The sequence below is a fragment of the Theileria equi genome, assembly GCF_000342415.1.
Source record: "Theileria equi strain WA chromosome 2 map unlocalized gcontig_1105316255037, whole genome shotgun sequence".
Lineage (NCBI taxonomy): Eukaryota > Apicomplexa > Aconoidasida > Piroplasmida > Theileriidae > Theileria > Theileria equi.
In genome coordinates, this window is record NW_004668230.1 from 1 (window position 1) to 24,265 (window position 24,265).

The 24,265-nt window shown below is 37.3% G+C and overlaps 11 protein-coding genes across 11 annotated transcripts; 4 read left to right on the plus strand and 7 right to left on the minus strand.

Annotated features, from left to right (window-relative positions):
* The first annotated feature begins 238 nt into the window (after positions 1-238).
* Positions 239-1,070, plus strand: BEWA_034790 (protein kinase C interacting protein 1, putative). The gene is made up of 5 exons (XM_004832838.1): positions 239-406; positions 464-555; positions 599-651; positions 686-820; positions 857-1,070. Exons 1-5 carry the CDS (start codon positions 273-275, stop codon positions 992-994), a joined length of 552 nt encoding a protein of 183 aa, XP_004832895.1. The 5' UTR covers positions 239-272; the 3' UTR covers positions 995-1,070.
* Positions 1,071-3,096: 2,026 nt separating this feature from the next.
* BEWA_034800 (hypothetical protein) lies at positions 3,097-5,784 on the plus strand (the record flags this gene model as incomplete). Its single annotated transcript, XM_004832839.1, has 1 exon — positions 3,097-5,784. One exon carries the CDS (start codon positions 3,097-3,099, stop codon positions 5,782-5,784), a length of 2,688 nt encoding a protein of 895 aa, XP_004832896.1.
* A 791-nt stretch (positions 5,785-6,575) lies between these two features.
* Positions 6,576-7,923, minus strand: BEWA_034810 (CAAX prenyl protease 1, putative; the record flags this gene model as incomplete). The annotated part of the gene is made up of 1 exon (XM_004832840.1): positions 6,576-7,923. The coding sequence occupies one exon, from the start codon at positions 7,921-7,923 to the stop codon at positions 6,583-6,585; it is 1,341 nt and encodes a 446-aa protein (XP_004832897.1). The 3' UTR covers positions 6,576-6,582.
* Positions 7,924-8,283: 360 nt separating this feature from the next.
* BEWA_034820 (proteasome subunit alpha type, putative) lies at positions 8,284-9,350 on the minus strand (the record flags this gene model as incomplete). The annotated part of the gene is made up of 4 exons (XM_004832841.1): positions 9,139-9,350; positions 8,727-9,068; positions 8,508-8,647; positions 8,284-8,473 (listed from the first exon to the last, which is right to left on the minus strand). Exons 1-4 carry the CDS (start codon positions 9,268-9,270, stop codon positions 8,284-8,286), a joined length of 804 nt encoding a protein of 267 aa, XP_004832898.1. The 5' UTR covers positions 9,271-9,350.
* A 217-nt stretch (positions 9,351-9,567) lies between these two features.
* On the plus strand, positions 9,568-11,370 carry BEWA_034830 (phosphoacetylglucosamine mutase, putative; the record flags this gene model as incomplete). Its single annotated transcript, XM_004832842.1, has 1 exon — positions 9,568-11,370. The coding sequence occupies one exon, from the start codon at positions 9,568-9,570 to the stop codon at positions 11,368-11,370; it is 1,803 nt and encodes a 600-aa protein (XP_004832899.1).
* Positions 11,371-13,051: 1,681 nt separating this feature from the next.
* Positions 13,052-13,498, minus strand: BEWA_034840 (signal peptide containing protein; the record flags this gene model as incomplete). The annotated part of the gene is made up of 1 exon (XM_004832843.1): positions 13,052-13,498. One exon carries the CDS (start codon positions 13,496-13,498, stop codon positions 13,052-13,054), a length of 447 nt encoding a protein of 148 aa, XP_004832900.1.
* Positions 13,499-17,847: 4,349 nt separating this feature from the next.
* On the minus strand, positions 17,848-18,731 carry BEWA_034850 (conserved hypothetical protein). The gene has a single exon (XM_004832844.1). It carries the CDS (start codon positions 18,684-18,686, stop codon positions 18,081-18,083), a length of 606 nt encoding a protein of 201 aa, XP_004832901.1. The 5' UTR covers positions 18,687-18,731; the 3' UTR covers positions 17,848-18,080.
* A 219-nt stretch (positions 18,732-18,950) lies between these two features.
* BEWA_034860 (conserved hypothetical protein) lies at positions 18,951-21,236 on the minus strand (the record flags this gene model as incomplete). Its single annotated transcript, XM_004832845.1, has 1 exon — positions 18,951-21,236. One exon carries the CDS (start codon positions 21,234-21,236, stop codon positions 18,951-18,953), a length of 2,286 nt encoding a protein of 761 aa, XP_004832902.1.
* Positions 21,237-21,377: 141 nt separating this feature from the next.
* BEWA_034870 (conserved hypothetical protein) lies at positions 21,378-22,019 on the minus strand (the record flags this gene model as incomplete). The annotated part of the gene is made up of 1 exon (XM_004832846.1): positions 21,378-22,019. The coding sequence occupies one exon, from the start codon at positions 22,017-22,019 to the stop codon at positions 21,378-21,380; it is 642 nt and encodes a 213-aa protein (XP_004832903.1).
* A 249-nt stretch (positions 22,020-22,268) lies between these two features.
* BEWA_034880 (conserved hypothetical protein) lies at positions 22,269-23,064 on the plus strand (the record flags this gene model as incomplete). The annotated part of the gene is made up of 5 exons (XM_004832847.1): positions 22,269-22,301; positions 22,363-22,638; positions 22,677-22,734; positions 22,794-22,882; positions 22,922-23,064. The coding sequence occupies 5 exons, from the start codon at positions 22,269-22,271 to the stop codon at positions 22,994-22,996; spliced, it is 531 nt and encodes a 176-aa protein (XP_004832904.1). The 3' UTR covers positions 22,997-23,064.
* Positions 23,065-23,355: 291 nt separating this feature from the next.
* Positions 23,356-24,210, minus strand: BEWA_034890 (conserved hypothetical protein; the record flags this gene model as incomplete). The annotated part of the gene is made up of 4 exons (XM_004832848.1): positions 23,356-23,524; positions 23,558-23,771; positions 23,832-23,931; positions 23,965-24,210. 4 exons carry the CDS (start codon positions 24,208-24,210, stop codon positions 23,356-23,358), a joined length of 729 nt encoding a protein of 242 aa, XP_004832905.1.
* Positions 24,211-24,265: the final 55 nt, after the last annotated feature.

The following is a 24,265-nucleotide window of genomic DNA, read 5'->3' on the forward strand; positions in this document are numbered from 1 at the left end:
AGTAGTCGTTTATTCGGTTAGAAAGTTGACTGTCCAAGGGCACCAGAAATAGGAATACATCCTCTGCCACGAGCTTATCACATGTACCATCAAGTTCTCCATCCATGCCCATAGCAAGTTAGAGTTTTCATCGCTATAGATAACTCCGTTATGTAACATGTATCTTAATTTTGCCGATGAAAGCGAACGGATCTGCCCTATCGACACACTACCACACACACGCATACATTTCTGGTTCGAGAGTACATTTTCTTTCCTGTTCACTCAGATTCATGGTATCTAGCACAGGGATCTTGGCTTCCATGGTTCGTATGAATTTGCTATCTACAATTCGTTCGTACGGTGCTTTCTCTGTTGGCAATATAGGGCTGAGTAGATTGGCCTTTTTTAACAGTTTTTCTCCGAGGTTCGCAGAAAATTCTTCTACTCTTTAGTATAAACCTGTGAATCATTAGCCTTTTAGGGTCTATAGTCGTTTAATCCCGCACTATTCAACTGTAAACAAGATGAGTTCTGTTTCTCCTGAAATAAAGGAGACCAACATAACCATTTTTCGTAAGTCACTATCATGTGATTTTTTATACACTAATATACTCAGACAAGATCGTGAGTGGTGAGATTCCATGCAAGAAGGTCTACGAAGACGACTTGGTTCGCTGCCTCACTACACACTCATCTATTTCAGGTTCTCGCATTTCACGACATAAATCCTCAAGCTCCTACTCACATTTTGGTTATCCCAAAGAAATTCGACGGCTTGTCAAGGCTAAGTGAAGCAACAGAGAGACACCAGAGTATCCTGGGTCACATGTTGGTCAAGGTTTGTTATACAATGCATTCACATGATCTGCGTTAGGTTTCGCATATAGTAAAGGAGAATGACCTTGGAGATTTCAGACTGGTAGTAAACAACGGACCGAATGCAGATCAAACTGTATTTTATCTTCATATGCACATTTTGGCTGGAAGGAATTTCTCATGGCCACCCGGTTAAACTGGAGGTTATAACTACTAATGTGTTCCTACATCGCTAGGGTAGGGTAACACCTCACTCGTCAATCTGTACTTTCATTTACACATACACATTTACGCTTCTATACGCTGTATCGTTTTAAACTTTACCACAAACAAGGCATTGTTGGTGCTCGTATCAAGTCGCGAATCATGTGTCATAATAACCCGAAAATGTGCAGATTCCCATTTTCCCATATGATATGTGGGTTGCTTGTTTACAGCATGACTTTCTATGGCGCAATCTCTGGGAGGTCCCCATCCTTACACACTCGGAGCTCATCATAACCCGTTGGGCAAGATCTTCATATAAATTCATCCTATCTATCGTGAGGTGTGCCTCCATCCTTTTCTTTTTTTACACCTCGTCCTTTTTGTTCAAGTTATTTTAATGATATTCTCTTCACTTTAATGTCTTATTATCCGTAAAAATGGTTTGTATCATGAGTTTATCCTCTTTTACCGGTCTAACGCTGTCAAGATCGACAAATGTGCACATTTTTCCCCAGCCTTGTGCTCCTGACTATTTTGGATTCCTGTTGCGTATTGCCGTTACTTTAGAGGCTTTCACGCCCAGATTTTGGCTATCCAGTATCTGTCTACTCTGGTTTATAACTAGTGATATCTACTTTATAACTAAATGCTCAGTTTTTTGGACATATCGTTGGACTCTTACTGTAACTATTAATTTTTCATTCTTAAAACTGTAGAGTTTTAACGAGAAGCATCTCTTTGCCAGAAATTTACGTTTATCTGCCCCTCTTTTGTCTCTTATATGAAACGTATACTATTTCCCGTGATTCCACCTTATCACCACAGAATCTTCCTTTACAAAATTTTATTTCGGAGAGGTTTCTGAGGTTAACTTCCGGATCTATCGATGAATTTTTCTATTTAGCTCCCCTTTAGACTTCTTCCCTATAGGATTTATTGTCTTTAGGCCCAAATTCCATGAATTTTACAGATGTTTTAGCTTATCCGGTTACTCATGGAAATTTCACGTTCAGTTGGTTAGGGATCTGGAATGTATTTTCGGAAGCGAGAGAGCCTTTGGTTCACTCGCACCTTGGGAAAATGTTAGGCGCTTTGTGGTGTATTCACTACTAGGTAGATTAACCCTACATTTATTCCCGCACTTCTGTGTTACTTATTGTTTTGGAACTTCCGTAGTGTTAAATAACGCTATCTTATTTTGTGAAGTTTCACTATATTAAGTGTAACGCTTGAAGTCAGGCGTTTGTTGTTTTTTGTATTTTGTTATCTCATTTGTTTTTCTCGACTGTTCTTGTCACTCGGTGAGTAAAACTCCCGACAATTGTAAATTGTAACTCTTGTTTTTTGGAACAACGTAAGAAACCTCGTTGTTTACCAATATACTGTCTCGTTGCCCCCTTCATTTTTTGAATTTCCAGGTTTTTGTCATCTTGGTGGGGCCTTTTTATACTCTTTCTTGTTTTATCCTCTTGACATCGTAGTTTTGGGGACCTCAATTGGATAACTGTAACTTTCTTACTCATAACGTATATTAAGTGCATTGTGGCACAATCTTGTTTTGTTTCGTATTTTGACTGCAGTTTTCACCTATCGTGATCTCCTTTGACATTCTTGCATTTTCTGACACATCTCTACTTGGGCATTTCGCATTTTTCCTACGGTTACCTCATTCTACACTTGCATTCCTACTGCATCTACATCTTTCTTGTCATCTCTGCATCTCTCTTGCTTTAACTATTGGCTGCTCTCTACTCCAACATACTGTTGACTGGACTGTGTTATGGACTCGGTGGAATTTTATGGAGAGTTGATAGATATTGAGGTTGTATCGACTGACGTGAGTGTTGACTGTACTACTGACGACTGCGTGGATACTTGTTCATCTTGTTCCATGGATAGTCTCTCTGACGGTGAGCTAGTCTTGTGAGGGAGGATGAATGGAATAGAGAGAATTATCAATGACTAATGGGTCCAGTGCACTCCTGAGGATATCTGGTTATTGTTGATTTAATACTGTTACCAACTAAGGACTACTTTTACCATAATAAGAATGAGTGGTAGATACATACACTTAGGAAGAGATGATAAGTGATGTGGAACTATGTATACCTAGATATCAGCAAGGACACTGATGGAAAAGATAGAAGTAATTACAAGGACCAGTGTGGATGTATAATCAGTCTCACCAGAACATATGATCCAAAATTGCGTACAGATCACAATAGGTTAACTGGTTACAAAGTATATACCCATACATTACCAAGTAGTTTGGTATGGAGATACTATCTTGGTGTAATAAATTACAAAAGTATTAAACAAGAAGGATTAGGTGGTTACAATAACTACAGCAATAGTAAATATGTTTCTGTATTTTATTGGAGGAATGACGATAAGAATTTACTTCCACTATTGATCGGGATAAATATTGGTGGAAAACAAAAATATTTTACGAAACAAAACATAAATAACGAATGGTGGAAAAAATACAATAAATCACCTTACTCCCCTGACTTTCATTTTAAAGATGTACTTGACAAGACCTTTAATAAAATCGTCATACTAAACCTGAATGCAGATGCAAGTAGTAGCTACTGTGGACATCCGTCCAAAGAAGACTTTAAGAAATCTTATGGATCAGATCTCAAACATGCAAATTGCGAATACATCACAATTTCTGTGACTTGGAAGAATAATACACCATGTCAAGGGTATGTTGCATTTACACATTATCCTGATAGTAGTTCAATGCGTATTCTTTCAACATGGCATAGCAACAAATTTCTTCCCTTCGAAAACAACTTGCTTAAATCGCAATACGAGTTGGCAACCGTATATTATGCAGAAAGTGATGACAACAAGAAACATCCTCTCCTTGTTGAGCTTAAAAAAACTTCTGATTTACGTGAATTTTATGAGCCTTATGGAAATACTTGGAAACAGGAATTTAAAAACTCAACCCACTATGATAGCCAACTGAAAACAAGAATTTTGAAGACGTTGGATAAATACTCCTGCAAACTACACGATGCGATTCCTGTTAATATTTCAAAGAAAAGTGGTAGTTACTATTGCGAGGGGAATTGTTCTAATAATCACAGAATTAATCTTGGAAAAGATAAAAATAGCAATAGTGGACTTGAAAATTATGAAGCGTATACCCATACACTTCTAAATGGTATCAGTTCTACAATTAGTAGATTTAGAAATGAGAATGAAAATATAATTTTACATGGCCTTCTTCTCCCTATACATGCGGTTACTCAAATTACCGTATACTTTCCGACATGTACTACTAAAAGCATACCTATATTGATAAATATCTCAAATAGGAGCACTGAAAAAAACTGGTACCGCAGAGAGTCTAAAGAAAGACCTAATGAATGGATAGCAGTTGAAAGTGTCCTAGATAATATAAGACCAAATGATGAGGATAAAGAAATAATCATAACTGTTCTTAATGAAATAGTAAAAGATTTGGGTATAGAAGGATGTAAAAAAAATCTAACAAAAGCTAAACCTAATATTCTCCCGCCTGGATACGTTTTAAAGGATTCTGCATTCATGAAGACATGTGGGATGGACATTAGAAGTAATTGTGATGGAGACGGATATGACGATGACAGTTTTCCTCAAATAATTAAGCCCAAAAAGGAGGAAAGTGTTGATAGTTTAGAAGTAAAGGTAACTGGAGAGCCTGCTGGTGCAAAAACCTTTGGTCATGGGTCCATCACTGGACAAAGTAATACGGAAATTATAAGTGGTGGAGGTAGTGTATCTACAGAAACTATTGTATCTATGGTAGATTGGAAACATATGGGAGCTGGAACGATGCATAAAGTGGAAGATACTGTGCCTAAGAGACAAACAGTTTTAACAATGACAGGTTCTAAAGATACTATTTCTTTTACCACCCCTGCTCTTCTTGGAACTCAAGGTGGTGGAGATACTATAATTGTTGGTGATACCACTATCTATACTGATCAAGAAGGAACATATAAAGCACGACTTCCTGATGGTTCTGAAGCACTAGTTATTGTCACTGCACCAGGTAAATTTTATGCTGTTGCCGCTCCTCCTACTGCTGAACTTGAGGGTTCACTTCAAGAACAATCTGTTGTCTCATCTGACCTAGATACTGCTGGACCTCAGAAACGTGGTGAAGATGGAGATTCCGGTCAAGGTGTTAAAGGAAAAGCTAAACAAGAAGAATCTAAACCTGGTAATTCTGGTGCTACTACTGGAGGAGTCCCTGATGGACAGGCTCATACTGAACATAGTCTTGATAATAAAGCTAATGTTACTGCTGATACTAGCTTGGGTACTGAAGCTGGAACTACTGGTGTAAGTGGTAGTAGTGATGGTGGATCTCCTCCTCAACCTCATGCTGAAGAACCTCCTAAAGTTCCTCAACAAGATGTCCAATCTAACACAAATGCTAAGAATACTCAAGATGAAGGTGGTAATCCTGGAGGTGCTGGGTTGACTGGTGATAGAGGTATTTCCGGTCTTCCTGGACTAGGAGGTGTTCTTACTGGAACTGAAGGAGAAGCTGAAAAAGCTAATTCCGAAACTCTTGTTGGTGAACTTACTGGTACTACTGCTTCGGGTCAATCCAATGCTCAGCCTTTTATTTCCGGTCCTATTACTGCTGGTGGTCTAGCTGTTCTCACTGGTGCTGGCACATATGGTGGCCCTCTTGCAGGAGCTGGTGGTCTTACTGGACTTGGTTGGTGGGCCTATAAGAGCTTTAAAAAAGATCCCTGGGTAAGACAAATATAATGGGTACTACAGAGAATCAGAAGATAGACAACCAAGAAATCCGTATCACGTGGCAACTTATCTACATGCATGATGTCTCCTTTTCATTCCCTGGACTATTCTGTTTACTCCTGACAGATCTTTCAAGATTTATTTTGAGATTGTTATATTGTTTATGTTAATGGGTACTGATTAGTTGGTCTTAATTTTTTGGTTTGTTCTTGTTTCATGTTAGTTGTTTCTGTTCTTGTTGGGTTGTCATCCGTAGTCTAGTCTCTTCTCTGGGTTCTTCATTAGACTTACTTGCAATGAAGATTAGTCCCTCGTTCCTCGGGATTTGCATACCCCTTGTCTTCCATATTTAATTCCTTTATAGCTTGTATGGCTCATCATTCTTCTGGCAAAGTCTCAGATTCTAGTTCTTCAGTGTCCTCAGATGAATGTTTCTCGTTATCTTGACAGTTTTCCTTCGGTAGTATAGGTGTTCCCCCTTTCTGATTGTTAAGGTTCCTGTTGATTCGCTTCTTCCCATTCATTAGTATTGTCTCCCTTGTGCCAACTTTTCCAGATCTCATTCCTATTTTTAGTCTTTTGTTGTCCGTTCCCTGATTCATCCTAGAGACTCGTTACGTTTGCTAAAGTCCCACATTCCCGCACTTGTCCAGTTGTTGTGGAACGGTCACTAAACACTCCTTGTAATACTAAACATGCACTCAATACTAGGACCATTACAATTCGAACATTGAGTTTATAGTGGCCTTGGGAAACTTAGCAAACTGGCATTGATACATCTAGATAACGTGTAAAACTACAAGTAAGTTAGATCTTGTTATCGTGTATTGCACGGTATATGGCATGCAGACGTTCGAAGAGTGCTGGGTGTGTAAAGTGATACCAAGAATAGAGAGGATCGTGATGGATGAGTCCCTTGTTATTCTTGTGCAGCTGAACCAACGAAGTTGCAATGTCCTCCCCGTAACCCAATTTAACGGCAAAGCCGTCTGCTTGGTACTCATTATATCTTGTTAGAGAAGTTATAGCAATGTGCATAACTATTCCCATTGGAGTAAGAATATATGAGAATAAAGTAATTCCAACTACAAATGAATTGACACCATGAAAGCCGAAACTTTCAAACATTGAGGCATCATTCTTAAATGTGTTGAAGATAAAGAACATTAGGAAAATGTTCAGGAAGGAGAAGGAAAGATGTTTGAGATAATGGTTGCAGCTCCAGTGACCGAGTTCATGAGCTACGGTAGCTACAATTTGCTCCTTTGGTTGGGTCAATATAGTATCATAAACGACAATTCTCTTGAACTTCCATATACCGTAAAAGTACATATTCGAGTGACTAGACCTCTTTGAACCGTCCATTTGCTTAATTTCCATCAATGGGAACTTTAGTTTCTTTGCGAGAGCTTCAATTTCTGCCTTGAGTTCCTGGTCCTTGAGGGGTTCATACTTGTTAAAGAGGGGAGCGATGAACTCTGGATAAACAATTAACATTATAAAGTTGAAGACGACAACGAAGCCAAAGGCATAGAAATAAAAGGTGTCTCCTCCCCAATTGACCAAAAATATCAAGACACAGAGAGTAGGCCCACCTATAACGGCGTATAGGACCAGTGATAGTGCCAAATCCTTGAAGAAGAGTTTTAAAGTCTTCTTATTGAATCCATGTTTCTCTTCCAGGAAAAAATCAGAGTAAAGACCAAAAGGAATTTCGAACAAAGCGTCTATAAGCATTTTAAGACCACAATAAACCAGACTTTGTGTGTACTCATTTGGGTTGGAGAAGAGGGAGCCTGAAAAATGCCATAATGCCGGTCCAAAAAGAGAGAATAAGAGAAACAAACTAAAGGCTGAGTGTACAATGGAGCTAAAAATCTGGAATCTCAACTTGTCATAGCCGTACTCCACGTTTTTTACATAATCCTCCGAGTGTGTTAACTCATTTACCGCTTTAACAGTCCTCTTGTACACTTCATCTGCATCCTTCCCGTCTTCTTGTAAAACTTTTTTGTTTGCAGAGAGCTCACGCCTAATTACAGCCAACTGTCTGAAGTTTAGGTACTGCTCAAATAACTCGTGCAAGAGTGACACTGTCAAGAAAAACTCAAAATGAATAGGTTTTTCAAAGAGATTCAAAATACCCATTTTTAAAAACCTTGTTACCTTTATCGAGTGCCTACTCTGGTCAGATTTGTCTTTATTGTGTAATAAAAGTCTCCTCGATGTGCTTCAAGGAGCGAAACGAATGAAAAAATAGGGAATCTGCCCTGGTATGATATTTTAGGGGGTATTTGGTGTAATGAATGTACATCAACTGACGCTGGCGCACAGAGGTCACAGAACCACCATTTATAGTGGAACCAAGGAAGAACTGGGAAAGGGACAAGAGACTGAAATACAACCAAGGAGTAATTATATCATCGTAAACGCATACTGGTACATTTGTATGACATTAAAACGAGTAGTGGTCCACTCTTTTGTTATAAAGGTAGAGTGTTATGTATTTTATTCCTGCATAACTTCGTCGTTGTCTGCGGCTGATTGGTCATCTTCCTCTTTTATCTGCACAATTACGTCAATGTGTAAGCATAGATGATGTACCGTGTTGATAAAAACGTCGACTTGAGCTCCATCCAAAATTGTCCATGGCTGTCCCTTGCCTACAATACCCACCGAAACAACGTCACTATCAAACCTATAAACGTGTAAAATATATGCAAGCAACAAACTCTCCATCGTTTGGTATCGTGGTCTTTAGTGCCCTGATGGCGTGATATATCAGAGTGTTGGAATCGCATTCCGCAAAGTTTACAAATTTCCTTTCCAAGTACGTCTTTGCCGATTGACAACGAGCTCCAAACGCCGTAGCCTGAATGTTTTATAGCGAAAAGGTAATTTAGATTGCCCTTTCAGGCTTTATGTATACCATAATGTACCACAAAACTCACGTTAAACTCGATAACGTTGCCGCTAGGGCATGTCTCAAAGAGTTCAAGGCCGGAATTTGGGTCGTAGCCAGCGACTAGCAATCCGACTCCAAATGGTCTCTTGGAGGAGACCTGAGTATTTGCCTGTGATTTCTGAGAGACAAGTGAAACCAGCTTCTTGGCAGTTATATCTGTTCCGTAGAGGAACTTGTTGTTCAAATTCTCGTTCCTCATGTATGAAATGATCATCTTGGCATCTGATGTGATACCAGACATAGCGACACCGATATAATCGCCGACCTTGTATAGTTTATCTTGCACTTGGGCCAGCTTTGAGACTTTGCGTTTTATGGCAGACAGGACCTAAAAAGAGGGGAATTAAGGGGATAATGAGTGGATCAGTACACATGAATACAGCTCTGAGTAAACATACCAAGTGTGTATTAGACTTTATTGCGACGCAACAACTCCCTTGTTTTACGGCCTCCATGGCGTATTCCACCTGGAATAGACGGCCTTGTGGAGACCATGTTATACAGTCTGTGTCGTACTGGTTTCTATACATCCTGAAGCGTGTGTCTTGTGAATAAAATGTAATTAGAATGTGTTTGTATAATAGGATGGTGTACACAAAGTTATCCGTCTGGTCGTTGGACGACCAGACGTCGTTTCTGGGGAAGACCAGGGCCTACATCTCATAGTCTGAATTTTAAGTGAATATTTGAGTTTAAACCTGTGAATTATCTTTTATCTGCTAATAATTTTGTTTTACGTCGTGCCAGAGGGATGGAATTGATCTGGACCCGGTAGAGAGGGTGGTCATGTCTCAGCCCTAAAACTATTCTTCCCATAAATTATTTACATGATCGCACTTGATAAAATACCTGACGGGCCTAGTGTCCCAGAAGGATTCCTTGGTGTCGGCTATGGTACTTCAGGCTTCAGATCCCATGCCGAAGGACCGATAAATGCCATGGACCATGTGGCCTATAGATGTGGTCTCATCTTTGCGGCTATGCCCTTGATATCTCGAGGATATCCAGACGTATACAGCGAGTACCTCCTGAAGTCCAAAGACTCGGACTCTGAGGTCATTGGCATGGGATGCGTCATAACTGCAAGTCACAACCCGTACCAGGATAACGGGGTAAAGTTATTCACGCCTTCCGGAGAGATGCTCGAATCTGAGTGGGAACAATTGATGGATGAATTTGTAAACACCAAGGGAAGTGTACAGGAGTTGTTGAAGGAGTACTTGAAGGTTTCTCAGGGGTTTAAGGAACATCTGGAAACGTTTAGGAAAAGGTATAGTATACGTATTATAGTTGGGTATGACAGTAGGTCTACGAGTCCCAGGCTAGTTTCTTTCTTTAAAAAAGGTGTAAATGCGGTTCTAGATGCTTTGGAACTCGACACTAGTGAGTGTATTGTTATAGGAAAGGTCACAACACCTACACTCCCATTCTTGCTGAACAACGGATATGCTAGTGTATCATCTGACTCTGTATATTTAGATTATATAGAGGGTGTTTTCAGTGATGTTGTGCAAAAGTTTACAAAGTTTGGTCTCCTTAAAGAAACTTTTACCATAGACACCAACGAAGAACTGTATTATGATTGTTCCTTTGGGGTTAGTAGCTTCAAAATATGGAGATTTTGTAATTGTATAAGGCTACTTGGAATGAATCCCTACGTCTGTAACTCGAGCATACCCGGAGATCCAAGTGAAATGTTCAATCGGTTAAACGCTGGTTGTGGTTCTGACTATGTTATGAGTAAAAATACTGTACCACAATCTGTAAAGGATATGGATATATATATTGGGAAAAGGTTTTGTTCGTTCGATGGAGATGCTGATAGGGTTATCTACTTTGTGCCAGGTCGTGATGGCCAATGCACGGTTTTCCATGGTGATCATATATTGTTGGTAAAACTCTTGTTTTTGAGGTCTCTACTAAAGGATTGTACATTTAAGTTGAGCGTGGGTGTCTTACAAACGAGATATTCCAATGGTGCGATAACTGCATATATACATTCGCTCATCTCCAAATGGAACTCTGAATCTAGTGGTATAGAATGGCACCATGAGTTCTTTAACAGCGGAGTCAAACATGCGCAAAGAGCCGCTAAAAAATATGATTTGTCTGTTTACTATGAAAAGAATGGTCATGGTGCTATTGTTTCTCGTGTAAACACCTTTGAAAGTACATGTAGTTGTTTGAATGAGCTATCAAGTAAGGAAAATAATGGTAATAGGGAGATATTGAGTTCAGTATTAAGGTTGTTTTACCCAGGCGGGGATGCCATTGTAAACTCTCTGGTGTTTGAACTTGCTCTAAAGGTGCTGGACATGTCTATATATGACTGTGTTCGTTTGTATACCGATTTACCGTTTATGAACACAAGGTATGAAATTCCAAAACATATAATGACCCGTTTCTCAACTAGTATTGATAATGATTCGGTACTTGTTCGTCCCAAGGAATTCCAAGAAAGCTTGGAATCTCAAGTGCAGTTATATGATGGTGCCAGGGCTTTTGTGAGGCCGTCTGGTACAGAAAATATATTGAGGATATATGTAGAAGCAAATAGTGAAGATGTAGTTAAAGTTTTGTATGATTTCATAATAGAAGGTATTGAAAGAGCTTTGAATGATACCGAGTGAACATCTTTTTGTTCTTACATCGCAGACTGGAGATGATGTCCAATTTTGTATAATAATTTAAACCATGATTTTTAAATGTGTATACTTGTATTGTATGTGTTTGGAAGTTGTATTATCTCTCGTTCCATATATTCCACCCAAAGAACCAGACAGTGGTTGCCGATCAATGGATTTTGTTTGGAGGATAAGTTAATTTGTAATTTCTCCTAAGTTTTATGTAGCACTAGCATTGAGATAAGAGTGTAAGTGTCCCGGAACGTAGCTATTTTGGTTATGCGACCAAATAATTGGCTTCATCATCTACATTCACCTTTGATGGGACTATACCGTGACATTTGTTAGATGTTTAAGATGGGAAATAACGTCATTTGCCAATTTTTAAAGGATGAGGATGTAATTAGTGATATGTATCTTGAGTAATTGTATAAGGTGGTATTTAATTGGGAATAAATCCGTTTAAAGTCATGGTCTGTACGAGGAGCTACTTTCATACTAGTGATGATGAAATAAACTCTCATTATTCATGGTAATCTTGTTAGAGACAAGAGACTTTTGTCAGTTTAAGGGATATGTGAGTGTAGTACTATTTTGCGTGTAACGGTAGACATCTCTCCTTAATCTCTTCCCCAGTGTATGATAATATTATTTGGGTATTTTATAAGTTGTAGTCCTTTCATCAGGGGAATATGAATGAGTAAGACATATTGTCCTATGAGAAGACTCGTACTCAAAACGAATGTATGATATTGTATAACGGCAAAGGGAAATTGTGTATTCCATCTCAAAGGATATTCTACGGGCTGTAGACGCTAGTGTTCCATCCTCGGATTCCTGAATACTCATAATCGCCTTATCTTTTTTACGAGTCTCTTCCTAGGATAAGATGATAACTTCTGACTGAACATTTTATACTACTCATTTCTAATAACGGTTCTGTAACTTTACAAATGGTTCGTTAATCTGTATCATTGATACCCCTAAAGAGATATTATGTCTAATAAAAATCCCTGGTTATGTCTACCTTATGCCCTGGATAGTGCCATTTTCACAGATCCAGAATGTTAGTATTCTCATAAATGATGACTGGAAGGAGTTATAATAACTATCTCCTACGAATACTGTCTTGTTCTATGAGAATCCTTTGGGTAGTCTAATGGAGTATAAAGAGGTCATGAGAGTCTCAATGCAACAAAATGGAGTATCAGTATCCTATTTACTCCATTGGTAGCCTATCGAGACACCTAATTCAGTACTACTCCACGAGTATCTCCTAAAGAGTCTACATTGGAATTGCACCTGGAAAAGAGTCCCTAGAAAACTACCATAAGACTACATAGTAAGATGATCCCCTTTGGTCACATTAAGAGTCCATTAGAGACACTACCAATCCTACTCTAGTGAGACACTATCCCCTGCGGGAACTGCATGGTTGTCTGTCTGCTATGGGCATTCACTACCTCTTACGGTCCTACTAGAATATCACCTACTGACCATTCTACCTAGTACTCCCCAAAGTCCTCCAATATCTCCATAGACACTTTACAAAACTACCGAGTATATATTAGATAATAATCACATTACACAACTGTAACCATTACAGTGAAATTTAAGCGTTTGAAAACAAACTGAGTAATGATGACATTACTAAAAAATCTCCAATTGATCTGAAAGGTTAAAATGTTTAGGCGAAGACATGAGCCAAATCAGCCAAAACAGCATGATGTGGCAAGCCAGCAAGGGCTGGAGCATGCTTGCAGACACCCTTGGCGAGCTTTCCGAACCAGACACGGTGAGCAAGCTCCTTAGCAACACCACCAACGACATGGAAGAAGCCCTCAGATCCATCAACGAAGGAAACGTGGAACAAAACAAGACCACCATGCTTGCAGTGAGAGAAGGCCAAGACTTCCTTGACGGCCTTGCCCTCGGGCAAAGCCCACTCGAAGTTAGCACCGCACTTGAGACCATTGACATCGGCACCACCGGCGACAAAGTGAGCAACATGGGCACCATGGTGGACACCCTTGACGACGGCACCATGGGCAGCCAAATCACCAGTGAAGTCAAGGTGAAGAGCAGAGACAGCGAAGACGCTGACAGCAGAGATCAAAGCAACAATAGCGTTCATTGTGTATTTATGTTTTTTAAAATAATGATACAAAGGTAAAAATAAACCTTATTAGTAGTTTAAATGGCAGAACAAAGACTAGTATGGATGTTCATTCTATTAACAACTTCTTCAAAGTACTTGGTCCACAAGGTGGAATAGGTTCAATCTCCTCAGAGGGGTTCCTATATGTATAAGTTGAGAGGTATGATTGAGATTTACAATCATCTTTCAATTAAAATGTGGTCTTGTTTGGTATGTTTATTGAGTAAATGTCCAGATAAAGGTTAAGTATAGCTCTTCTCTACACTTGTCCTGTCTAGGTTGTTATACTCCTTTCACTCTACATAGGACGATTTGCTCAATAGATATTATGTTTGTCCTTTATCTTTAAAGTTTATGTCTTATCTACCTCTCTCCTACTTCTCCCTTACAAATATCCTTTCTATAGGTAGACGTCTCGATGGTTTCTCAGGAAGTTTCAGGTGTCCCTTGTCAAATTTCCCATCTTGGTCTTCCTCATACTCACTCTTACCCTCTTTGCATATTCTAGTGAGATATACCTTCCCAATAGTTTATATACCGGGTTATCCTCCAATGTTTTCTCTCTATATATTGCCAAGCCCTCGACCTTTATTAACGACTATGGGCTACAAGTCAGTAATGATAAACACCATCCAATCTTACTAGTACCTAATTCCCTATATTTTGTGACAAATACATTGTAAATTTAACCCATAATGTTACTAAAAAGTATTAAACCCAAATACCCATGTATTAAAGCTTTGCAACTTAGTCTTCAGTACCATGCATGAAATTACTCAAACCGTTTACTGGCCCAATATAACAAACTTCTCAGTAAAAATCATCATAACTCTCTCTGATAAGGAACTTTCTGTTAATATTTTCATTAGGTAGTTCTCCACATTAAAACTATATCAACCTCTTCTGGGATTATGGTTTGGTGGTCTAGAACCATATTGGTCATCCATAATGTAATTTGCGTGACTCATCTTTTAATCAGAAATTTTGGAATCAGATTACTTGTAAATACTCCGAATGTCGCGAATTGAGTGACTGAATACGACTTCTAGAGTCGTTGGTCCTATATATTAAAGAGTAGCAAAGTGATACGAATTCGTGATTATTCTTCCAAAATTTATGATTCTTAGGTTAAATTCCATACAATTAAGATTAAAATTTCTTTTAAATCACAAAGAATAGTAAATCCTGAGAGAAAATAACGATATGACCTTGTCATCATTACTAAGGCTACCAGTAATGATAGTTTTGATATCCTTTTCATTAAACTTATTTTCTTATAAAATATCAATTAATGCTGTTGAAATTAACTATCCGCTTTATTTTAATATATATGGACTCTATGATTTACGTGATAATTATACGGTCATCTTGAATCACTGAAATCCATTTATTGTCTTATATTAATTGGAAATTGTTATATAAGTACCTATCCATTTATTTGAGAGTGTAATTATTATGTAAATTTGTTAGACGAAGGTCTAATGATACAGAATAGTAGTAAGTGTTGATATTGTCTCCATGGGTAATCAAAAGATCATGTTTACAATTCTCATATCTGAGTAAATACGTCGATATATAACCCATATAAATTGTTTTTAAAATAAAATAGAAGTGATTTCCCATCTTAAATCTGACTAATTAGATATATTAGTGATTATTGAATGAGTGTGTCCTTGGTAATATTAACTCTATAACCTTCCATAAAGATAGATTCCACAATTCATTCCGAAAATATACCCTTAAAACCATAGAGTAGAGGTTTTTGGAGTATAAATTCAGCTAATTATCTAGGAATAATAGCATAATTGTGATCCCAAAGAGTAACCAGGAGAATGATTGGAAAGTGTTTACATCCGTAAATTTGATGAATACAAGAAATAAACGGATAAAACTGCATTTATACAGCTCAAAATGTTGTATATGGTGTTATAAATAAGTAAAAACTCTAAAAATTGTCATTCATCATAAGAAAATTTATTCTCTATTCAAGCGGAATACATTCATATGTACTGGTAACCATGAAAATTTTACTTCAAAAGATATTAAATTAAACCTTTAATAATTAAAAGTAGACAATTTATCAACAATTCCAAAATTTAGGGTCAAACTATGGTTTTACAATACAGTAAAGGTTTGAACATCATCCCTACCCAAAGGGATAGCTTCATATAAAATATCCAAAATTTAAAGATGCCAAGGTAAATAATGCTAATTCTAAAGATTTATTTATGTGACAAACGATATTTCCCGGAAAAACTAGTCATTAGGAAGAGAAGAACTTAGTGATGTGGAATCTGAAGCGGAAAGTGCAATCTTAACAGGCCTAAATTTTCTTAAATTAGATCTGACTACATGATATTTGATTTATAAAGTGATTATAGATACACTTGTCTACTCTAAACTTGGGATTGCATCATTCTTCAGGTTTCCGAAGTATTCTATTGCTACTCACCTACATGATGTCTAATTTTTGGCTATATTTTTTGGTATTCATCTTATTAGCTCAAGAATAGAACTAGAAAACCATGAACTATCTTCTTCACCACTTATTTATAGCCAATGTCTCAACTAACAGTGAAGATTTTTTCGGGTTTCCGGTTATTTCCCTTCAAAATCCTATTGTGTCTCATTAACCTCCAAATGGACAAGTCGAAGCAAAAACACATACCGTCTCCATGCATGTTACACATTATCACCTTGGTTTGTGTTTGTGATTAATTGGTATGAAGGTGGTACGTATGGCGATCAAGTACTAAATGATTCATATTTTAACGTAAATTTTCTTATAATAATCACAAATAACCCTAATAAGTGGTACACATACCCCATCTGTAAGATTTAGAGTTCGTTTATACCATAACCATAATTCATTCCAAATGAGATTTTAGTAAGGTTTCCACTAATTACGGATGAGTTTCACACTACTCCATACCATTATACCTCAAACCTATGGACCCTGTAAGAATCTAATGTTTTTTGCTCAGAACTTAATTACAAAGTTACAATCCGTTTCTGATACCATTGACATCCCTATAGACTTGTAGTAGTGATAGATACTGACCATATCCAAGGTTAATCAAATTCCATTACTCTTCCTTGTTGGGTATATGGTCTGTATGAAGACTCCATAACACCAAATCTTTCTTTCCAAAGCATATTATAACTTTCCCCATCCTTAGAGAAACTCATATCAGATTAACTAGTCGTTAGTGCTATTTTGGGATGAACAGATAATACCATCTCATTCTTAAATCTGATTCTCCAGTGTCATGATGTCAATTATACAACATTCCCCTTTGTCAAATATAACCAAAATTCCAATCTCCTTGGAAGAAAAAAATTTAATTCATAATATACGTCTTTAAAATCACAATGATATGCACAATGTGGGAAAAGAATAGATCCTTAGTCAATGGGTAATAAACTACAAACTCACATAGATGTTTATTTTATTCCTGTTATAGAAGATGTTTAAAAATTTAAACAAGAATGAAAGCTTTACAATCATTTTATTCCTAGTTTCACTCAATAATCCAATAAACATTAAGTACAAGACTTTATAAGAAGTTAATATAGTTATTAGAAGAAGGAATCCATAACACCAGATTTATATAACTGGTTATTCTTTAGAAGATTATTTACCCTACTTCCAAGGAGACTACCAAATTAATTTTCTTTTATTCCCTGGTTTGGGTTATTTATAAAGTAAAACAATCTACCAATTTTCCTTTTAATTTAACAAGGAAGATGATTCAAGTAATTTACAGATAACACACAGGATCATTGTCATTCCGCAGTTTTAATACCTTCCTTCTTCTTCCTTCTCCCTGCAAACATGTAGGATATCCAAAAATGTTACAGGAGAATATCTATTTCTAGGTGGAAAACCTTTGGGATAATATAGGAGTGTAAGATGACCTCATTCAAAGTGAAATAATTAGTGAAAAGGAATAGAAGAGAGGGTATATCGGATATAGAGAATATTCATATAGCATCATACTAGAATTTTTTAATATAAATTTCATCAGAGGAATGGTACAGGGATATATTCCAATACTTTGAAAAACTATCGTTTGTTGGTGACCCTGTTTTATGATCTTTATAGAGCTATTAACAATTCCTAATTACAAACATTCTACCTTCTTCATTTCTACTGTTTAAGCTTCAAATAAAATCCTTTTCCTTATAAATCCATACAACAATGATATAAACAGACACTAACACCGCAATAGGATTACCCTAATCAGCAAGGAGTTTGTATATTAAAACAATACCATAGAGATAACTTATGGACTATAACATAAACTTGTAAATGATGTACAAACTACATAATCGTACAATTTATACATATCACAATCGTAATTAACCGTGATAGACTACCCAGAAAGGGTGCATTGCTACATAAAGCACGACTAGCACATGGTCCAAATCCTTCTTAGCAAATATCACTGCTACATTGTTTGGTGAGTTATTCTTGCACTACATTAATGGTATTATGGTCAAGTTATTGCCACATTATATTCCTTTTCCAACGAATATATTTTGAGAGTCCATAGAATCACATCAGTGCGCAACAACTTCTCTTTTTGAGTTTCTTACTTTTGGCAAAGACGTCCTTAGTCTTTGTTGATAAATCTTTGCTTTGGTTAACGAGCGCCTCTAGAGTCTCACCATTGTTTAGGAGATCGTTAACTGTCCTGTGTACAATATTCATGGTATTATGTACCTTTTCAGATACATTTTCAAAGGCGTCAACTTCGAGTGGGTTATTGTATTTATGCATCAGAGTCTTAATTGAGGAATTGTTCAGGTTTATATCCTGGGTGTATTGCAAACCTGCGTCCGGGTATTTATCAATAAAATCGAAGAATATTTGCTGCAAGAGTGCAAACGCAACTCTGTTTGGGTAGCCCTTGTTACAGATACATATTATACAGAGGCCATTCTCCCACTTATAAGCATACACATCGTACCCTTCCACATCGATATTGCTCAAACCGACATCTATCCTGCTGGCGATTTCACGGGCCATGAATGACGAAATATTTTTTGCATACCCCCTGCTTAGATATGAAAGATGTGTAAGATTATGCGCTTGCGACAGAAAAATCGGTGTATCGTTACACCTTAGGATACCGACATAAGTTATCCTGTGAGTAGTCATTATAAAACTTGGGAAAACCCGGATTTCTTGCTAATTAAGGTGTTTAAATAGGTATTCACTGCACATTTGCAGTAACACGGCCCACGCGTACCATATATGCTCGTCCTTTTATTTTAAACATAAAATCATATCAAAATACACATTAAAACAATAATTTATTATTTTAGGAATAATACAAGGCGTATACTGTACCGTGCAGGAGGTGTGACTAACAGCCAATGGTGGCACTTTATCATCATACGTCAGACAGATTACACACCTTAACTACAAATTTTCAATTGTTTTATCAGTGAATACTTCACGGATTGCCATGGTAATATATGATGATTTCGGTAATGAGCAGGTGAGTACGACAGCTCTCTTGTTTACCAACTCCTTAGATATTCTGTTCATTCTTTCAGCATATTTGGATCCATCCTTAAGTATACTTTCTATATTACCGAGACCAGACTGAGAGATTGGTGATGGTACTAGTATTTCAAATGGGTTTTTTAGAGGCTCTATGAGCCTATAGCTGACGTCCCTAGGCCTTACAACTATAAACCTATAAGAACCACCAATGGATACAATACGTTTTGATTTCTCACGACATGTAGAGAACATTTCTAGAGGAATTCCAAATTCTTCCAGTGACGTCTTCTTGTAAGTTTCAACCATGTTAGGTGGATACTGTACATCGTCACCAGGAAGGGGCAGAACAACCTGATTAATACTATACCTTTTAACTTCATCTTCATTAGTAATTTCGATAATTTGCCGTCTTTTATTATTTTTAGGAACTTCATCTCCCTCCTCTTCGTCTTCATCCGGAACGCCCGTACTTACGAGATCGCCAACAACAGGTTCATAACCAAACTTTGAAAGCCTCTCGCTAACAGCTTTATTGAATATCAGACTTTGAGTAGCATGGACGTAAATACTTAGGATATTTTTAGGAATTTTACCCAGGCATTTGTCAAATGGCAACTTTTCATCCAAACCCTTCAACAAACTCTTTTCAATATACAAATGTTTTGGAAGGAATTCCAGTGCAGATTTTGCATCATTATCCTTCAAGTAGTAGTCAACTGCTCTTTTATATTTCCTTTCTGGATCTGAAGATCCCACAGATGTTTTGAGTGGTGTGACTACAGACTCTGAGGTATCCACATCAGACATTCCCGCATCACTAGTAGACAGATATTTTTCAAACCATGGGAAACTCTTGGCAGATTCGACATCACCTAAAATGAGTCGAACTGCTGATTCATAATCATGCTTGATAATTGCCGCTCCAACAATATGGGTACCTACAAGCATGGACCCAAATCTTTGCAAACCAAAGTAGTTGATAAAGCCATACTCACGTAAATAGTTAACACGAGTATCTATGATATAACTTATACACTTATCATCCGTATGACTAGAGGCAGAAGATGTATCCGTGGGTGGGACATCAAGCCCTCTTACAACAACTTTGAAAAAATTTCCAGAAAGTTCTCCCAAATGTAATCTTTCATCACTATATACAAAATCTGACAGATAAACATCTTTAAACCATCCCTTTTTACTCATAGTCTCGAACATTTCCGAGATATCACTCCTTCGCATACACATTCTCTGAACGGTTATAGCACGTCTATCCTTATTTCCTGCAGTAAAAACATCAAAACTCGCTCTTTTACTACACTTACACAACATGTTTACAACTTCTGATGTATCCCTATTCATTTTTAGCATCGTAAAATGAAGATACTTTCGTAACCTTACATTGTCCTTGTAGTTAGAAGACCAGTTACTATAATCAGTACAATCAACTTCCTTTACCAGATCTTGCACAGTTTCTATAGGTGTGTCACTATCATTTTTAACAAGATTATCATGCCTCTGTTGTAGACTCTCATCATATGATTGAGCCCCCTCAGAATCTTTATAAATATTCCATTTCGACCGTATCTTTTTTAAGCAAACAGGTTTAGGAGATATATGTACTATGTTATAATTATCGTCCAGAGATGCGAATTCATCATTGTAAGGTTCCAGATATTTCATCATATTCTCATCTTTCCTTATTGATTTCATGTTTAAACTTTTAGATTCCAGAAACGGTAAATATTCCCGAACCCAATTATGCACACCTGTTCTGATGGATTTCATATCCTCTTTTACTTTGCAAATATGTAACGAGTAAATTTGATCAACAGCAGAGCTATCATTACCTTCCTCAGACATCTTGGCTTTTAACAAAAGCCCTTTCAGCATATCTAACATTATACGTAAACGTGTAAAATCACCATCTGTGAGCATTGTTTCAGGAAAAACAAATGATGAATCATATTTGCGCAAAAAATCTTCACCGGTATTTACCCTATTCATATGTTCCATTGCCCTAGATATTTTTTCTAATGGGACATATTTGCAAACATTAAGTATTTCACCATTTACATTGATCTCATGAACATGAAAATCCTCTGCAAGAAATTTTATAACACCGTTGACCCTTTTTGTGCTATCACCGGATATGAGATCGGACACTGTCCTCTCAATTCCCATAAATGTTGTTTTATACATTTTAAGTTCATGTATAGATCTCGAGCCTATTATATTTAGTGGTCTACGTATTTTACCAATATAACAATGGTATGAACGTAACAAAAGAATCATCAGTCCAAGTACGAACGATAACATTACCCCTGTGACCTCCAGAGATTTTTATTTCTTTCTGCGTGCAAGTAAAGAAGCTTGTTTTTGTCTAGATATGGCCTTCTTTTCTTCAATCCAGAACATACCAGGGGATCTCTTTTTAATATCAAGATGTGGAAACCTTAAATACATGAGCATTCTATAAGCGTCCAACTTATCTACTTCAAAGTCAGACAACTCAGAGTTGATTAACTGATCTCTATATGCCCTTTGGTATGTTAATTCTTCTGGGATGGGTTCAGTTTCTGACTGAACAGCTTCATCATAGAGATTTTCTGGCAAGTTTTGTATAGCCTCAAAAATTTCCTTCTCCACAAACAGCTGCCTCTCTAGATACTTGTCTGCTATTTTCTGTTTGTAAGCTTTGTATGATGAATATACGTTCTGATACAATACACGTTCCTCTTGGGTATCGGTAGGTTTTAGTGGACTGAATATCAAATCCAATATTTCGGACAAGGATTCTCTTTCCTTCAGCGATTTTACTGTATCTACAACCAACCCTGGCGGTAAATACGGCAGGTACCTAGTTACACCTACCTTTTCTTGTGTCTTTGGTTTATTTTTATGTTTTACTACCTTTCTTAGCGTTGGAGCAGAACATAGATTTAACGGACGAAGGATGGAAGATATAGATGAGAAAAATTGCATCTCTATTTCATTTTAGATATAAATTTAGTAAACTTAGAACTTCTGACGTAGTACCTCTGATTGCCAATATTCATCTACTCCGCGCCCCGACATCAACAGCCTATTTCTGCAGATATCCGGAACACATTTCAGACACATACAGATTTATGTACAAATAAATATGAAACAAGTCTGTTTAACGCATAGATAACGGTAAACACGGGACCAGCTTCCACTAGGCATACAACCTATAGATTTAGAGCTTCAAAAATGGCTTCATGGCAAGTTCCATCAAAGATTTCGGTTTGTATAGATACAAATATCCACAATGCCCAGATCAATGCAAATATACTAAGCATTATAGGCAGTGACCCAAAAAGTTGCACTGGAAATAGATTCCATATTGATGGACAGACTGGGTTATTCACTGATACAATTGATGGAACTTGCTGGTCTATCAGCTTCTATGGCGATAAACGACATGTACAAAAGGTTGAATTGTGACAACAGAAAGGTACTGGTGTGTTCTGGTCCAGGCAACAACGGAGGAGATGGATTGGTCATTTCACGACATCTCTCTGAATTTGGTTTTAAAACCACATTATTTTACCCCAAAATTGGACAGAAGGATATATACAAGGTATAATATACACATTGGATTCTTTATCAATCTCACAGAACCTTCTCTTGTTATTGGATAGTTATGATGTAAAAGTGTTAAACGAGTTACCAAAAGGTATATAACGGATATATAATCCTAAAATTTCCGATATACTCAGTTATAAGTATTTTCAGACCTAATGGAATACGGCATGATTATTGATGCACTTTTTGGGATAAGTTTTAGACCGCCAATGAGGAAACCTTTTGATACCATCATAGAGGTTAACATATATCTTTCATATAGAGACATATAAATGCAGAATCTCGCAAATGCAAATGTACCGATAATTTCAATTGATACACCTTCGGGGTGGAACGTTGATGAAGGTATGTAATATGTCAACCCTGAGGAATACAATGACCAGACAATTACATATCAACCCCGAAACATTAGATATTTACATAAAACTTCGGGGTTTACATTGTATATTATAGGTCCTGTTGATTCACCCCTAAAGCCTTATGGATTGATATCTCTTGGAATTCCGAAAAAATGTTCAAGAGAGTTCAGGGGTCTTCACTATTTGGCTGGGAGGTTCATACCAAAATTTATTATAGAGGAACATGGAACAGCAATTGAATATAAAGATTCACAACAGTTTACAAATATTTCTCATGTAACTATTCAGGGTTGACAAATATAAGTTAAAACAGTCTTCCGGGTTAACAATTATATTATTACTCGGGGTAGACATCATTTCTTCTGTTTCTCTTTTTTGGATTCTTCCTTTTTATACAAGACATCGCATACTCTAATGAATAAATCTACAAGATCTACGTACAAGAGTATCGCATGTGCCATGTAATTTTTTCCTCCTGCTTCAAACTTTTTGAGTATAAGTTGAGTGTCATACATTACAAATCTGAATAACGTGATCTTGCCAAGAGAAACATACCCTGCATGAACCAAAAGACTAAGGAGACAGAGGACATTATTCACGAAATATGATCTAAAGAACATGTTCATCAGAGAGACCATGAACATGTAGGACATGGTTGATCCGAGTATGCCTCCAAGGAAGAACCAGGAGCGAGAGGACATTGAGAGAGCGCTCAAAGTAAAGGCCACGAACATTCCAATCGATGACATTAGTGCAGTTGTTATTACTTCTGTATATTTTTGAAAATTCCAATGCCATGCTCCAGTTTAGAGTCATGACGTTATCGTACCTGGAGCAATATTGAATCTTGAGAGTACAAAATCACGAATTAGAGCACTCTGACCAACTCCAACCAGAGTTATGGCGGCAATTCTTTTAGGGGAAGCTTTCTGAAGCAATATTGGTGACATTTAGAGACATACCTCCTCGGGCGTCGAAATAATATACGCAATCGAACCTACAAACACAATAAGACCAATAAAGAATGGTATTTGCCTCAATGGCCCGGGTAGAGAAATTGACAGAAAGGTAACCAACGAACAATAGGCCAGGGTGCTATAGACCTTCGCCATATGGTCCTTCTGCGGCTGCGTTAGGGGTGAGAAATCTAAAAGACTCTCAAAATCTAGGAACTTAGTCCTATCTCTAAATGTAGTATATCCATTCATTTTATATTTAATGATAAGCTAGCTAACCAGCCCCCATTGATTGTGTAGTGTGTAC

Excerpts from the sequence above, each read along its gene's own strand:
- BEWA_034790 (XM_004832838.1), top strand. The coding sequence starts at position 273 with ATGGTATCTAGCACAGGGATCTTGGCTTCCATGGTTCGTATGAATTTG. Across the intron at positions 556-598 it reads GACCAACATAACCATTTTTC|ACAAGATCGTGAGTGGTGAG; the intron begins GTAAGTCACTAT and ends TAATATACTCAG. Across the intron at positions 652-685 it reads AGGTCTACGAAGACGACTTG|GTTCTCGCATTTCACGACAT; the intron begins GTTCGCTGCCTC and ends CATCTATTTCAG.
- BEWA_034850 (XM_004832844.1), bottom strand. The coding sequence starts at position 18,686 with ATGACTACTCACAGGATAACTTATGTCGGTATCCTAAGGTGTAACGAT.